We start from the raw sequence: 16,199 nt of genomic DNA, 5'->3' as shown, positions 1-16,199 counted from the left end.
TACATCCTATCAGCAGTGCACAGGGGTTCAAGTTTCTCCACAGCGTCACAGGCACCTGCTTTCTGTCTGTCTGACGGTGGCCGTCCTCGGGTGAGAGTGTTGCTTTGGTTTGTTTTTGTCTAGCAGCTGAGTCTTGCTTCTGGTATTCCCTAAGCTAGGCTGTTTGGACTCTGCCCTGTGCGTGTGGAGACCTGGATTTATTTGGGCGGGGCTCCCCTTCCCCGGCACACCCACTGCGCTTGCCTCCCGCCCGCTCAGGGGCCGGCCCAGCAGCTCCCCCGGCTCGCTCTCTCCCTAGTGCCTTTAGGTGCTCGTCTCCTACTTTTGTCCAGTTAGGCTGATGTGAGCCAGAATAGGAAGCTGCACCGATTTACCTGCAGAAACAGTTCTGCGGAGTCAGAGCTCTCGTGTGTGTGCGGCTAAGCTGGACTTAGGGTGCTAAGTGGGCTCCTCTCCCCGGGCCCCCCTCAGCTGCGCGGCTGCCACCCTGGCTGTTTCCGTGGGCGCCGGGGGTCACAGCCCGGACAGCTCCTCACTGCTGCACATCGCACGCCAGCGCCTTCTCTGCCGGATAGCTCTTTGCTGGGAGGCCGCCATGTGTGCTGAGGATGCTTAGCTGCACCCTTGACCCTCCCCAGTAGGTGTCACTGGCAGCCCCGAGGCAACGCCACACGTCTCTGGGGGCAGAGCTGTCCCCACGTGCGGCCCGGCTGCTCCCCGGGTCTGATGCGCCCGCGTGCCGCCTTCTTGGAGGAGTTTCGTTGGTGGCTGTCGTGCACTTGGTGGGTGTCATCCCAGCTGGAACGGTGCCTGCCTGTTACTGTTCCAGGCTGCCCACCGGGTGTCCCCAGCTAGGGCTGTAGCTGTGCCGGGAAGATCCCATGCCCCCGGGCCTCCCTCATCACTTGGTGAGTTGTGCAAAGTAAGGCCCTGTGGTGCCGCCCCGGACCAATTCGTCGTCACAGGAACGGTAACTGGACTTCACTGTTGACGTGGTGCTCCTTGTCAGGGCACTGACTTTGGGCCTGGTGTGGTGGGGGTCTGGGAGGGATTGGCCAGACTGAGCCGTCTCACCGTCCCCGCCAGGTGTGGGAGATGGGTTTTTGAGCTTTGCCGACTGGTTATCTCAGGTGTATCCTGGTCCCCCTCAGCTGTGACATGAGGAACTGTGTTTGGTCTTCAGTGCCTCCCCTTAATCCTTCTCACGGGCCTGGCTTTGTGGTCACTGCCTCAGGCACTGTCCCTGTGGCAGGTGACCTGCCACAGGTGATCTGGTCTCCCAGGTGAGGGAGCAGATGGGTGGGCATCCATGGCCCACTGCTGGTCAGGATGGCAGCCTGACTTCCGTCCCCTGGCCTGGTGTCCGTCCCTTTCCTTTCACTGCACCGTTTTGTGATTCTTGTCATTTTTGTGATATTTGAGTTGCCTCCTGTGACCGAACTCATTATACAAAGCACCATAAATTGCCTCAATAAACCCCACAAAGTGGTGGAGAGCTTTGTTGGCATACTCATTTCGGGATTTAAATGTAGTATGTTTCTTTTTCTTTTTGTGTTTCTGATACCGCAGTGTTCTAAGAACGGGAGCATCTGGGCTGAGTGGCATTTAGCCTCAGAAACAGTTGTCTTTCTGCTGGGAAGGCGGTCAAGGGCGTGAAGATGAAGCAGGCCCCGGAGGTCGTTGGCGGCACAAATGGGAAGACGCAGAGCTGTGAAGTGAGCCGTGAGTGTTCCGTGTTCCTCGGCAAAGGCCCGCTCTCCGCAGGCCTGCAGGAGGGGGTGGTGCCCAAGTTCAACGGCCACGAGGCGCTGCCCTTCATCCCGACTGAGAAGCTGAAAGATCTCACTTCCCGCGTCTTTAACGGAGAGCCCGGTGCTCACGATGCCAGGTTGCGTTTTGAGTCCCCGGAAATGAAGGGACTTGGGACACCGCCTAACACTACCCCTGTCAAAAATGGCTCTCCGGAAATCAAGCTGAAAATCACTAAGACGTACATGAATGGGAAACCTCTCTTTGAATCTTCCATCTGTGGCGACGGTGCTGCTGCTGGGCCCCCATCAGAAGAGAACAGACACGGTCCAGAAAGTAAGGCGCGGAGGAGCAGGAAGAGAAGCATGAAGTACGACTCCTTGCTGGAGCAGGGCCTTGTGGAGGCAGCCCTGGTGTCCCGGATTTCGAGTCCCTCGGATAAAAAGGTATTTGAGACGAGGTCTGCCTGGGGCGGGGTGGTGAGCCTGGGGGGCCACGAGGGGACACTCTGGGTATGGAGCACTCCTGGCGGGAGGCCCGAGGTCACGCTGACCGTGCTTGTGCCCCTGGATAGGAATGGGGCCTGGTGTGCAGAGGGCCCCTCGTCAGGCCTCCAGCCTCCTGGTTGGCCTGGGCTGTCAGTGGAGGCTGAGGCTCCTAGAGCCTCGAGACTCGGATGGTGGAGCCGAGACTCGCTGCCAGGTCCCGCCACGTCCTCGCCACCCGGGTCCTCTCTCCAGAGGAGCTTCAGCAGACTGGGGCTCAGAAGGGGTGAGAGGGTCAGAGTACGGATTCTTTGGCCGGTGGATGAAGACACCCACCAGGCCAAAGGAAATAGGTTTATGTAGAGATCTTTGTAGTGTTGGGCACCTGCCCTATGCCTTATAGCTGAGGGCAGGAGACAGTTTCGATGCAGTGGTATCGAGGCTGCCACCTAAGAGCCAGTGAGGAAAAGCACCCTTTGTCAGAGGTGTGTGCGTGTGCGTGTCGGACCCCAGCCTGAGTGAGCCTCTGTCTTCTGTGGACGGAGGGCTGGTGTAGGGGCGGGCACTGGATGTGTCTTTTTTTAAGGTTATTTTTGTTTGTTTGTTTTTTGGGAGGGGTGGGCAAGGGAGCCGGTAATTAGGTTTATTTATTTATTTACTTTTTAACAGGTACTAGGGCTTGAACCCAGGACCTCATGCGCGCTAAGCACACACTCTACCACTGAGCTGTACCCTTCCCCCTGGATGTGTCTTTTGTTGTTCATTGTCAGGTTCCAGCTAAGAAAGAATCCTGTGCAAACACGGGCAGAGACAAAGACCACCAGCTGAAATACACCGTGGGCGATCTGGTGTGGTCCAAGGTGTCCGGGTACCCATGGTGGCCGTGCATGGTCTCGGCGGACCCCCTCCTGCACAGCTACACCAAGCTGAAAGGTACTGCGTGGGCTGCCCTTCCAGCGCTCTGCTCGGCCTCAGTTGTCTGCGTCTCTAGACTTCTCTCCTACCCTTCCTTAAATAGCCCTGCTTTGGTTCTTTCTTTCCTTTTTTTTTGGTGTTAAAATACACAAACATAAAATTTACCATCTTAACCATTTTGAGTGCACAGTTGAGTGGTGTGAAATGCGTTCCCATTGCTGTGCAGCCATTCCCGCCATCCATCACCAGGTTTCTTTTCGTCCTGGGACTCTGAAATCCTGCCCTGTGAAGTGGGGAGCCCTCAGTCCCCCCACCCAGCCCTGGCAGCTGCTCTGCTTTGCACCCGCTGCCTTTCCCTTAAGACTGGTGATGTTGGACGTCTTTTCATGTGTTTACTGGCCATTCATACATCATGGTAACCAGGTTGTTTGGGGCTTTTGTTGTTAAGTTTATTGTGGTTCATCTCGCAACTTTGCCTAAGGTTGGTGATTCAGATGTGACACGTTGCCCTTTCTTTTTATGTCCAAGTCAGGTATGTACCTTATCTGACTGAGTACTGATGGGGTAGCAGTCTTTGCCTTGTGTTGCTCCTCAGGTTTTATGACAAGTTTACTATTATTTAGATAGCCTGTGATTGCTTATGTCAGCATGACTTTCAGAAATAGTATTTTATACTAAGTTTGAGTTATAAAGATGTCCCAGTTTATTTTATTAGGTCTGTGGGATGAAGGAAAAAAACTTGAAATAGTCATCTTTGGTGTCAAGGAAACTTGGGAATGTAAACCAGTACAGGACACAGCTGAATAGTATATTGAGAATGTGATACGTTATTGACACAGATTAGAGCAGACACCAATTTAAATGGTAATTAGACAGGTCATGAAGCACATAAAAGCTCACGTGTGTTTGCAGGAGAAAAACAAGAGGTGGTGTGAGATTCTTGTGGAAAGTTCTTCTAGAGGAAAGTTTGCATTTGGTTTGAGGAAGGTGAGATGGGCTGACCCAGTTGGAGCCGACCCGTCACTGCCCAGGGGACCCGTGCCCCCAGAGCCGTGGTGAGCAGAGCTGTTGGTCGGCCCAGTGCTGCCAGCCGGTCAGCCTCGCTTGGCTCTCGCCGTGAGTGCGTGTCCCCGTGAGTGGTCTCGGGCTAGAGGCCTGAGCTCTTACAGGGGCAGTGCTGCTGGGAGTGAGGTACGGCGGTGCCTCTCCTGTAAACAGACCTGATGGGCATGGATTCAGGAGGAAGAGGACCTTGCCTGGGTCCTAGGGGCCCCTCCCTGAGTCCTGGCCTGGCCTCCTGCCCCTGGGGGCGTTGGGTTCTGCCCGCAGACCCAGGCATGTGCCTGTGGGCCGGCTTCAGCTCTCACTCCATGGAGGACCCCAGAATCATGGGAGTTCTGTCCCAGGGCCTCAGGGACCCCGGGATGCACCCCAAGGTCTAGACTTGGTTGGAGCATCAGAAATACCCGCTGGGACTGAAGCGGGGCTGCTCTGGTGTGGTTGGCGTGGGCCTCTGCCTGCGCAGCAGGGCTGTGCGAGGGGGGCCCTTGGAACCGGGCGTGGGCCGCACTCAGCCAACACAGGTGGAAGCTAAGTGGGTTTCGGGCTTCTCACCACTTGTTCACGTAGCACATCGCAAGCAACCTCTTGTGACTCTTCTAGTGTCTGGGATTTCTGCTCTGTGCATGTGGACCTCTGAGCATCTCAGACCCCTGTGACTGAAGGAGGCCCTGACATCTCTTTGCTCCAGCTACTGAGATTAGTTACCTAGCTGATTGCATTGTGTGTGTCCCCCTGCTTTGGGGTCAGATGAGTCCTGTGGTCTACGCCAGCTGCTCCGAGTGATGTCCACACGACCACCACTCTTACCCAGCTCTCACTTCCCGTTTCTCCCCGCCAGCCCTCACTCTGGCTAAGTGCCTTCACACTTCGGCTTACGGCCTTGCAGCAGTGGCCTCTGAGTGGAGGCGCGGGCTCTGGGCCAGCTTGTTTGGGGCCAGCTCAGCCGGCTGCTCTGGTCGTGAACTGCTTAATGTTTTTAAACCTCAGTTTCCCTTTGTCCGAAGAATGAAGATACTAACATTACTTTTTTGAAACGACCTTAGCGCGGTGACCAGTGAGAGTCAACCATTGTCATTATCGTCCTTTTTTTTTTTTTTTTTAACTTTTAAAGCCTGAATTTTTATTGTGTCCACCCCTCTGCCCTGGTCACCTGTAAGGCTTTTTCCTGTGAACACTGCTGTTTGAGCAGGTGTTTCCCCTGCAGGAGCCTGGTCTTTGGTGATTTAATTTTAATAATTTTGGATCTATTTTTAGTGCTAACGTAAAGTTACCGGGTGCTCTCCCAGTTTTCATAATGCCAAGTGGTTACACCTGGGGTCTGTCTTTTTAAAAAATATTTTATTTATTGTTTGCTTGTTTTTTCACTTAAGAACTTTTCAAGCCCACTGTTCAAAGTGGACAGTGCGTGGACACCTGTCTAGCCTCAGCTGGGTTGCCAGCCTTAAACCCTTGACCTGCCCCATCGCTGTCTTTCCGCACATGAACACCCCCCACTCTGCCAGCCCGTCTGAACGCAGGCTGCAGACGTCACAGCGCTTTACCTCTACACGTCAGCGAGAGTCCGCTAAGAACAGGGGCAGCAGCCCGACCACACGTGGGAAGCGTCGCGTCGGCAGCTTGGTCCCTTGTGGGGTCCTGGCTTAGGCGTCCCAGGAGTCTTCAGTGTGTCCTCAGGCCTGCTCGCTCCTCCCTGCAGGACCGAGTCGGGGCTGCATCGCGTTTGGCTGTCACGCCTTTTCCAGCCTCTGCGGCCCAGAGCGGCGCTCCCACCCCAGCCCCGCTCTTTGTGGCCACACTGGCCTTCTGAGCAGACTTGAGGCCACCCGGCCTGGCAGGTGCCTTGTGGGAAGGGCTCAGACTTGGCCCCTCATGGAAGCCCTTGCAGGAAGAAGGGGTGCGGCTCTACAGCGTGCTTCGCTAGGAATGGTGTCAGGGCACCAGCTAGGGCGCCCGTGTGATCACAGTAAGATCAACTGCAGAAGACTGATAATGTGCATCTGAAAAGCAATTCGAAAGGAAGAGAGCCAGGGTAAGCACCTTCCAGGCGAAGGAGGTTCAGATGACCTTTGAAAAGAAAAGGGGTCCGAGGAGCCTATGAGAACAGGGCGGTGGCAGAGGACATGTGGGCCGCCCCACCCCAGGAGGTGGGGGCAGCAGGGCTCTCCGGCCCCTTTCGTCCTCCATGAGCCATCTGTGGCCGCGCTGGGAGACAGGCTCCCTGACTGCCCTGCTGCGGTTGTGGCTCTTCGTGACGACCTGCTGGCTTATCAGGTGGCCATTGTTTGCTTTATCATGTTCTGTGTTGAAGGAGCATTTCTCTTGGAAGGTGAGCTCCCCCTAGAAAGTAGCTCATGCATCACAGTTCTCACTCCTTTTAATGCTCAGATTGTCCCAGGTTTGGCCGGGGCAGCCCATGAAACCCCTTTCACCTGTGTCCTTTCTGTGCATCTCCATCCCTCTTTGAGCAGTTCCTTACGTGGGACCCAGCTGAAGACGTTCTGGGCTTCTGTGGCACTTTCTTTGTCTCAGTCCTGGAATTGGCCATTTCTCAGAGGACACCTGGATCCTCTGAGTGGAGAATGGCATGTAGAAGCCCAGGTCTGGGCTCTGGTTGCGTCCACGGCCACGGGAGACGGAGCAGTCACAGGGGTGTGTGAGGCAGGTCTCCGGCAGCGCTGAGCCCGGCTCCCGGGGTGCTCTCAGCCCAGGTCTGATTGCCCAGCCCGTGGTGTGCCGCGCCTCTGGGGAGTGGGAGTGAGGCTGGCCGTGCTGGGGAAGAATGGGGACCTGAGGACAGTGTGCCCCTGGCATGGAGCTGGCTCGTTGTGGGCTCCCTTAAAGCGGGGACTTTTTTCCTCCTCACCCCAACCCAGATTTTCTCCCTCTTCCTTCCTTCCTTCCTTCCTTCCTTCCTTCCTTCCTTCCTTCCTTCCTTCCTTCCTTCCTTCCTCACTTCCTCACTTCCTCCCTCCCTCCCTTCTTTCCTTCCTCTCTCTCTCTTGCGGTGTATGGCTACTTATTATTTTTCATACTTGGGATTGTAGACAAGCTTGAATCTGGATCAGTAAAAGCGCACTTAAATTTAAAAATTGAAGTATAATCTACATGCAGAAGGGAGCACAGCCCAGCCGCTGCGGCTCAGGCAGGGCCCTTTGGAGAGGGCAGCTCTCCTAGTGGCGTTTTTTGCGACCAGTGGCGGCAGAACTCGCCCCGGCTGCTGTCCACCAGGCGTTGAGGTGGGTGCGCCAGCGGCTTGGAGGCCTGACCCTGTAGCTGGGAACAGAAGGTCAGTGTGTGTTTCGGATGTTAGGCTGTGAAGAAAACTGGGTTCTCTCACAGCTGGGAACGTCCCTGTCTCCCTGGCGCCCTGGGTCCTCCCAGTCTTCTCCGTAGATACTGGCGTCTGGAAGCAGATCATTTTGTGTTGTGGAGATTTCTGTTTTCACCTTTTCTGTGTTGTGGAAGGGAACCTTTATTGCTTTATTTTTAAATTCCAGAATTTTCTAAAAATATTAGAGGTGATCTGGCTTTCTCATGTTCTGGGTTGTTTGATCATGTAATCTGATTGTTCTTCTTCTCTGCTTGTTACATCAGCTACGAAGAGAGATGTGTTAGCATCTCCCCTGTGATCATGGACGCGCCTTTCCCTCTGCTTGACGTTCTGTCAGTTTCTGCTTTGCCTGCCTGGGGGCTCTGCTGACCCCCCCCGGGACTGAACCAGGAGACTCGGGCGTGGCGGTGCTTGTTCTCTGTTCTGGGGAGCTCTGGGACTTACCTTCTTGTGGTTTCGTCCCTGTGCTCTACTCTATCTAGTCTTGCTTCTGTAGACCCCTGGCCTCGGCCAGGTCCTCGCGGCTTCTATTCCTTCCTGGAGCTTCAGCTCTGAGGTAGCCTTGTCTCTCTGTGGGTCCCATTCTGCATGTGTGAATGGCTGTTGTCAACTGAAAAGCCCCACAGAATCTGGAGAGAGACTCTGGCCCAGTCTGGCCCAGAGGGTCAGAGCCACCTTGAGTCCAGTGGGCCACGATGGGGGGGAAGGGAACATAGCACAAAGTTAGGGCCCCGGGCTGCTGGTGGAGGCCAGGTTCTCCTAGAAAGGAGCGTGGTGGGGCACCAGTGATAAGGGTTTCCTGCCAACCATGATTGATGGACATCAGAAATCAGCACAGGAAGGAAGAATTACTAATAAATGGTGCTGGGACAGTTGGTTACTTATGGTGGGGAAATAAAATGAGTAATTCACCTCTCAACTTGGGCCAAGATAAAATTCATATGGATTAGAAAAAGCCTTAAAAATGTGAGAAAATTGGGTTTTATATGTATATTTTTTGTTTTGAAAATGGGGTTATATTGTTACCAAATTTCTGGGCAGGAAAGAACTTCAAAAATGTTAAATTAATTTTATAAAGTTGGGTTCAGACTGTCATATTCTCTTCTGCTGTTTTCCAGCTGACATGTGAGGAGCATTTTTCTGTGTTATTACCTGTTTATTTTAAAAAGTGATGTGAGTTTGTATTACTTTATCATACGTACTGTGACAGATTCTCTTCGTTACCCAAACGTTATGACATATCTGCATTCACTTTTACGAAGACGGGAAGTTCTCTCAGGGTGTGAAAGTAGTGAAAGAAGGCACAAATCTCTGGACGTGGTTTTGAATCTTAGCTGTTTTCGAATCAAAGAAGTGAACACACTCACAAACAAATCGAGTTGCATGAGAGGTTACCAGTAAGGAAGAGGCCCCTCCTCCCCCTGGAGGTAATTATTTTTGACTCTTTCAACGTTTTCTCCAGCTTTCACTAGTATTTTCTGATTTATGCTTTAGATGCTTTCTGTTGACTTTCTGTTATAGAAAATGAAGACTGAGCTCTCCGATCAGTTCCTGTTTCCTTCCCTCCCGTCTGACCCGTGTGACTAACTCATTGCCTTTGCTGCATCAGACGCGTGTTCACGTAGTTCTGACTGTGGACGTCGCTCCGTGAGAGCTAAGCTGTGCTCTGTGCCTGTGTTTTCTTTCCTGTTCACCCTTTCATTTCACCTCAAGTTAATTATTGCCTTTCTTCTGAAACTGTGTACCTTGCTATTCATACAGCTTGAAGTTTTTTCAAGACTTTATTTCTCTGTCCTTTGAACTCATCCTATTATATAGTTTGTTTCTCCTGTTGGGCAAGAAAAGGAAAACCTGTGCTTGATTCCCGTTTCCCTTCTCTGCTTCTTGGGTCTCCCTGTCCACCCCTTCTTCCTGGCTGCCTAGACCTTCTCTCGGCATAGGAGGCCCTCCCCGCTCCTCCTACTTGTCCTAATCTGTGCTGCCGGCGCGCTCGACCTTCTGCGTGGCAGCGGCCGCAGCCTTTCTTTAAGGTGCTCTCCGAGTTATGTGACGTTTTCTGTGGGTGCGCAGTGCTCTCTTCCTGCATCAGACTTCCTTTTTTGCTAGAGTGCATTTTTGTCACCCTAAGAAGGCGTGTGGGAGACAGACTTGAGTCCCTGGATTTGGAGGACGCTGCTTCTCTGTGCTCACATTTGATAAATGGTTTGGCTGGGTATCAAATTTTATGTTGAAAATCACCCTTCTCAGAATTTTGAAGATATGAATCCATTTCCTTCCAGCAGCCAGAGTTACTCCTGGAGCACCCTGCATCCTGTTTCTCGTTTCATCGACGTGGAAGCTGTCCCCTTCCCCTCCGCCAGCAGCTGGAATATCACCAGTGTGCCCTGATGGGGGAGTGGGATGAGGCGCTGGGGGGCTCAGTTCTGAGGCGTGTCCTCGTGTGAATTCTCTGATGAGCGTCTCTGCTTCTCCCTCGAGGAGGCTACTTACCTGGGAATTGTACATTCTGGACGGACCCTGTGGCCCTTGTGGAAGTGGATGTTGTTCCTTGTAATCTTTTTCTTCTTTCTGGAAGATTTCTTAACTTTTCATCCTTGCTTTCTTACTGAGTTTTATTTTCATGGTGTATTTTAAACTTTCTGACAGCACTGCTTTTTCTTTGTTCTCTCTTCCTAGCAGACTAGAGCGCCGTCTGTGGGGTGCCATTCCTTCCGGCATCGTGTCTGTGGCCCTGCAGAGACGCGACTCTGTATTTTGGAATTGCTGCGTAGACGCCTTTCTGGGCCTTGCGGGTCCTGGGCGCTGGGTCCTCAGAGCTGCCTGCAGCCCGTGTTGGGGGGCTGTTAGCTTCTTTCAGAGGGTCTGGTTGGCCGTTGGCTGCTTACCTGGGAGTGTCTCCTCAAGACTCAGTGGACAGGTCTCTCCTCCGGGCGCCTTGCTTCTCTAGGAAGTGTCTTGACTCCTCATGGCCGGTGCTCTGGGTGAGGGAGCAGGGACTGGCAGTTCCCCACTGGGGCTCCCCTTCTCTCCCCTAGCTCTGGCCTGTGACCAGCTGTCTTTAACCTCACTCCATACCGGCCGAGTCTGGCTCCCCCTTCTGTGGGTTTTGGGACCAAGTAGACACTTTCCTCACTCAGATTCCCCCCCCAACCCTTGTCGGATGCGGCAGAGTGACAGCAGTGGACATCTGGGGGTTACTCTGTGGCCTCATGGCTGCCCTTGGAGGCCATTGGTGCTCTTCCCCCTCTTCTGGGCACTATGAGTGAGTGGCTGGCTCAGGCTGCCCAGCTGGTGGTGGGGGGCTGGGATTTGAAGCCAGACTGGCGACAGCAGCCTGCCCCTCACTGCTGGGCCCCTCTGTCCAGTGGACCTCCTGCCGACGCCCTCTTGTCTTACTTGTTGGGCGCCTTCTCCAGTGGACCTTGGAAGGGGGGAGACGAGGGCTGCATCTGGCCAGCTTCCTCTCCCGGTCAGTTTTGAACCTTATCTAAGTCTTATGAGCGTGTGTCCCTTTCTGGCGTGGAGCGTGGTGGGGAGAAAGTGCAGGCTGTGTTCCGAGGCTAACAGATTCTGCCGCACCAAGTAAAACAGCCTGAGAGCGCTCCCCACTTTGTGCTGTGATGATGAGTAGAGTTGCCTAATCTCGCCCTAGGTTCTGACTTTCAAGTTCTAATGTTTTATTTTGAAAACTAGGTCAGAGAAAGAGTGCGCGCCAATATCACGTCCAGTTCTTCGGGGACGCCCCGGAAAGGGCGTGGGTGTTTGAGAAGAGCCTTGTCGCTTTTGAAGGGGAAGGACAGTTCGAAAAATTACGCCAGGAAAGTGCCAAGCAGGCACCCACGAAAGCTGAGAAAATCAAGGTGATAGATGTTCCTTACGCACGATTTCAGAGGCGCGCTTTTGCTGTTGCTCATCACGGGTCTTGTCTGAAGCGCTGTGACGCGTCTCCCGCCTGCCGCTGCCTCTCTGCCGAGGGCGCCTGCCGCGCAGCAGGACGGGCTTCTGTGGAGACGCAGCTTATCCTTTTTATCCTTTGATAACTTGCAGAGATAATTTGTTTTATAATTTTGTTTTCCCTTGTACATATACAAATGTGTGTAATGTATATGTGTCTTAGTTAAATGTGATTGGAATTGATTTTTAAAGAAACAGGAGGGTTATATTGGGCTGGACTTCATCTAAAGCCTTCAAGTTAACTCTTTTTTATAGTTTTTGATTTCTGAATGTATCTGAAATTCTGAAAGGATCCTTCTTTAACATGGGTTAACGTTTATGTTTGTCATGAAACTTAGAATGTCTTATGTCTCTTTCCAGCTGCTGAAGCCCATCCCAGGGAAGCTGAGGGCCCAGTGGGAGAGGGGCCTTGCGCAGGCGGGAGCGGCCGCGGGCATGCCTGCCGAGGAGCGCAAGGCCAAGTTCACCTTCCTCTACGCGGGGGGCCAGCTGCGCCTCAACCCCCACGTGGCGAGGGAGGCGGGCCTTGCCACGGAGTGTGTGGGGCCAGCGCTGGAGGCCTCGGGAGTCGTGGACGACAACGACACTGCTGTCCCCGCGTCCACAGGGGACCAGGGTGTTCCCGTCAAGCGGAGGCGGGGGCCCCGACTGTGTGGCCCTGCCGAGGGCCGGGCTAGCGACCCTGGGGCCGTGAGGAGCAGCCCGCAGAAGGCGGCGGAGGCCGGCCCCAGGAGAGGGCTGGGCTCGCCACCGGGGAGGAAGAAGGCAGCGGCCTCCACGCCCAGGGGCCGGAAGGGCGACGCAGCCTCGCAGTTCCTGGTCTTCTGCCAGAAGCACAGGGACGAGGTTGGTGTTGCGAGGGCTTGAGGGGTGGTGTTTTCACGGGTGGGGCTTCTGTGCTTGAGGAGTGTCAGTGCAGGGCCTCCTGTTTCCCGGCGGTGCCCGCACAGCTCACAGTGGGGAGCCTCGTAGACTGGAGGTGTGATCAGCGTTGGGGAGCAGCCCCTTAAACCCTTGGGGGCAAAGCTGCTTGCCTGTACCCTCTGGGTGACCGAAGTGTTCCTCCCAGCGCCGGGAAGAGGGTGGGGTGCAGGTCGGCGGGGTGGGCGTCGGCGGGCCGCTCTTTGCTTGAGGCTCGGCCTGGTCCTGAACACCGGGCCCGCGTAGCGCCTTCTCCAGGGGGCGGTTCTGAAGCGGCCCGTAGACGGTACCCTCATTTACAAACCTAACGTGGCCACCAGCACTGAGTATGTTGAGCATTTATTTCTAAGATGTTTGAAGGACAATAATAAGAAAATTACTCAAATGACTAAAGCATTTGAATAATATTCTTAATCGTTTTCATAGAATAAATGATCTCTTCAGACTCATAAAGGCTTGATTCCGGTGTAAGAGCTGAAGGGGTCAGGGCCCCGTTTTCGGTCTTGTTCGCTGTCACTTGGAGCGAGTGGGCTGGGGGACTTTTCTCAGGAGTGCAAGACGTGTGACGTCAGAAGATCTGACACTGCGATTCGCTGTCGCAGGTTAAGTGATCATCTCAGTAGGCAGGGAGAAGGCATTTGATAAAAGTCATTGCGTTTTGGTACAAAGTGAGCAAGCTAGGATTAGAAGGGAGCTTCCTTAAGTCTGCCGAAGTATGTCTGTTGGAAACTTGAAGCAGCATCACACTTACTCATGCAGCGTAGAGGCTTCCTTTCTAGACTTGTGAGCAAGGCGGGTTGCCCTGTGTCACCACGCACACGTGTGGTAGGGAAGCGCCTGCAGCGCCGTGCGAGGAGGGAACCGCAGAGGCCTGGCTGCAGCAGGGCAGGAGGCCCACGTGGGAACTGGAGGGTCCACACGAGATCCCCCCAGTTAGGAGGAGTCCGCAGCACTGGTGGAGAGCAGCAGTGACGTGGAGGGCGGGCGGTGTTACCAAGGCCCTGCCTGTCACAGCAGCGAAGCACGAGGCGCTGAGGAACAGGTGCAGCCGCAGAGAAGAATGGCTGCTCTGGCTGTCGCCCCGTGCAGACGGGTGCGTTCATGTGATAGGAAGGCCCGGTGGTCTGAGGTCCCCCTGCATTAAACTGCGAATCCAGTATCATCTTAATAAAATCCTAGTAAAACTCCACCAGGAGTTTTGGCCCTGGGCCCCAGTGGTGACTTCAGAACTCAGCCGCTGAGGGAGAAGAGTGTTGTCACTTTGGGGGAGGGGAGGGTTCCTTGAGCTAAGCTGGTCACAGAACATGTGGGGACTGTGTTAACACAAAAGGACGAGCTGTGTGCTCAGCTCAGACAGAGCTGAAGGGAAGCGGGGGAAGTCTGTGAACATGACGGCCCAGAGGAGCCTGGTGGCCAGTGAGTCCACAGAGAGAGGCTGCTGAGCCAGCCCAGGAGAGCCCAGGAGTCGCCGTCCCAGCGAGGCGAGCAGCCAGCCCCAGTGCCTTTGGGGTCGGGGGTGAGCGACAGTGGGCGTCCTGCCTGGGCAGGCGGGGGGTCATCCCGTACACTTTGCTTCAAGAGAAAAATGCAATATCCAGTGAGACTGAAGGCGCACGTTGTTATAACTTCACTCCTAGGTGTTCACCCTAGAGAAATTTCAGCCCTGCACCCAAAAAGACAACACAGTGTTCAACACTAAGAAGTTAGAGGAGTGACAGGCTTGTATGTTCCCACGGAGTGATTAGACGGCAGTCAGGGTGGACTCACTGCATGTTCAGGAGGAGAGCAAGTTGCTGAAGGACGTGCAGGTCCTATTGCTTAAAGTTTGAAAAGTGCAACATACCTACTATTGGCTTTACCTACCTGTCTACCTGTCCATCCAGAAAGGGTCCCTGTGTAGCTCCAGGTATGTACCTCCGCCCAGGAACTGAACTGTCCGGGGTACCGAGCAGGGCGCGGCCACCCTGTTGGGCCTGCTGTGCACAAGGGCACGAGGGGTCAGCTCGGCGCGTGCACTACGTGTGTCTGAGCAGGATGGCGGTCACGTGTGGGGAGGAGCACCTGCGCTCAGACTTCGGAAGTGGGGCAAGGCTGTGACAGCAGAGAACCACAGCCAGCCGCACTCAGCCTCCTCCTCGTCTGTCTCCGTGGCCTTCCACTTGTTTGAAACTATGAAGGAGAGTGGGTACCTGAGAAGTCACACCTTTTTCCAGGGCCATCCTTTTTGCTTTTGGGGACCCAAATTGCTCCCCATCAGTCCTTCTAGCACTAAGAAATGTGCCCAGAGCAGACAGAAGCGTATCGCCCCCAAGGTCGCCAACACTGTGGGCCAAGGGCGCCCTGGTGGGGGCCGTGCACCCAGAGCCCCCAGCTCGCAGCATGGCCTCTCTCTGGCTCCGAGTCCCTGCCAGATCCCGTCCTGCACAGTTCTGCTGTGGGCGTTAGGCTGAATGCAAACTGGCTGGAAGGCCACGATGAGCCCAGTTCCACGTTAGAGACCAGCGCCCCTGCCCGCCCCAGTCTCTGTTGGGTGAGGCCCTCGAGCCCCTCGCTCTCATCTGGTTTGGTGCTGGTTGCGTTTGGTAGTTATGTGTTGTCCGAGAGTGTTGGCACCAGGACGCCTTCTGACCGTCACGGCCAGTGGGCTCCCGCTCCCAGTTCCTCCCTGAAGGATGAGCTCGTTCTTTCTAGATGGTTTCCTTTTGGGCTGGTGCACGCAGGAATGGTTTTTGTTTGGGTGTTAACTGGTGAATCAGTGGCCAGCCCTTGAGGGACGGAGTGGACGGAGCCTCCTTTTTTGGGGACACTCCATGGATAGAAGACCGGGACTCTCAAGGGCATTTGGTTTCCACTTGCTGACTTTTTTTTGAGGTCAGTTTCCAGGTTTTGTCTTGCAAGTGAAGAAGAGTATTGTGCTTCGTGAAATGGTTGAGTTTTTCACTAATGTTCTTTGCTTGTTGGTCTTTGTCCAGCAGACTTACCTTAGACAGGCAGCTCACAGCTGTATTTTGTGATGCTCCTGGAAAACCACGAGAGGGGTGGGGGGCACACTGGGAGCCGGAGTCTGCCGGGGGTGGGGATGGTGGCAGTCCTGGTTTGTGTGCGAGGAAGTGAGAGCAGCTGGGGGTGGTCCACTCGGAGAGTTTACTGAAAGCACCAGTGTTCGTAGCAGTTTTATTGGATGTTTCTCGCTTCAGTTTCCAAATTTTAAAGAATCTTTCCCACCTTCTGTGATCCTGACGTTTGCGGCTCCATGAGAGTTGAACCAGTGTTTCACGACTCGCGTTTGCACTAGGTGTCTGCTGTTGCCTGACAAGTCACTGCACAGCTTAGTGGCTTAAAGCAACAGCTGCATTGACCGCCTCAGTGCCTGTGGGTCAGGAACGCTGGAGCAGCTTCATTGGGTGGTTCTGCCTCAGGGCCTCACGAGGTCGCAGTTAAGGTGTCCCCTGGGGCTGCAACGTCTGAAGCTTGACTGGAGGGTCTTCCTCCAGGGGGCCTCTCCACGGGCTGCCCGGCCGTCCTCACGGCATGGAGGCCCGCGTCCCCCGAAGCAAGTGGTCTGCGAGAGGGCAGGGCGAGGCCTTTTACACCCTCGACTTGGAAGACCTGGACTGTCCAGAGGCTGCACCAGCCAGCGCTGTTCAGGAGGGAGGCGCGAGGACCAGGCGGCCGGGCTCCGTGGGGGCCGCCTGAGGGCGCTCTTCCCGAAAGCTCGCTGTGGGGGGTGCCAAGCGATCTCTGAGGAGCACACGGAGTCTTAGATTGTGCTGGTGACGTTT

General features: G+C 54.6%; 1 protein-coding gene across 3 annotated transcripts in view; it reads left to right on the top strand.

Moving 5' to 3' along the window:
• Nucleotides 1-16,199, top strand: part of NSD2 (nuclear receptor binding SET domain protein 2) — a 70,592-nt gene that overhangs the window by 19,360 nt on the left and 35,033 nt on the right. For 2 of the 3 annotated variants that reach the window (XM_031438872.2, XM_064488781.1), the window contains exons 2-5: nucleotides 1,570-2,195; nucleotides 3,005-3,167; nucleotides 11,236-11,402; nucleotides 11,857-12,342. In XM_031438872.2, coding sequence (XP_031294732.1) covers nucleotides 1,659-2,195; nucleotides 3,005-3,167; nucleotides 11,236-11,402; nucleotides 11,857-12,342 — 1,353 coding nt within the window. In that variant the 5' untranslated portion in view covers nucleotides 1,570-1,658. Of the gene's footprint in view, nucleotides 1-1,569; nucleotides 2,196-3,004; nucleotides 3,168-8,752; nucleotides 8,970-11,235; nucleotides 11,403-11,856; nucleotides 12,343-16,199 lie in introns of those variants that run through there. The other variant, XM_064488776.1, reaches the window with a different exon arrangement.

The sequence above is a fragment of the Camelus dromedarius genome, chromosome 1 (assembly GCF_036321535.1).
Source record: "Camelus dromedarius isolate mCamDro1 chromosome 1, mCamDro1.pat, whole genome shotgun sequence".
Lineage (NCBI taxonomy): Eukaryota > Metazoa > Chordata > Mammalia > Artiodactyla > Camelidae > Camelus > Camelus dromedarius.
The sequence above is the reverse complement of the archived record's forward strand: the minus strand, read 5'-3'. Positions and strand labels throughout refer to the sequence as shown.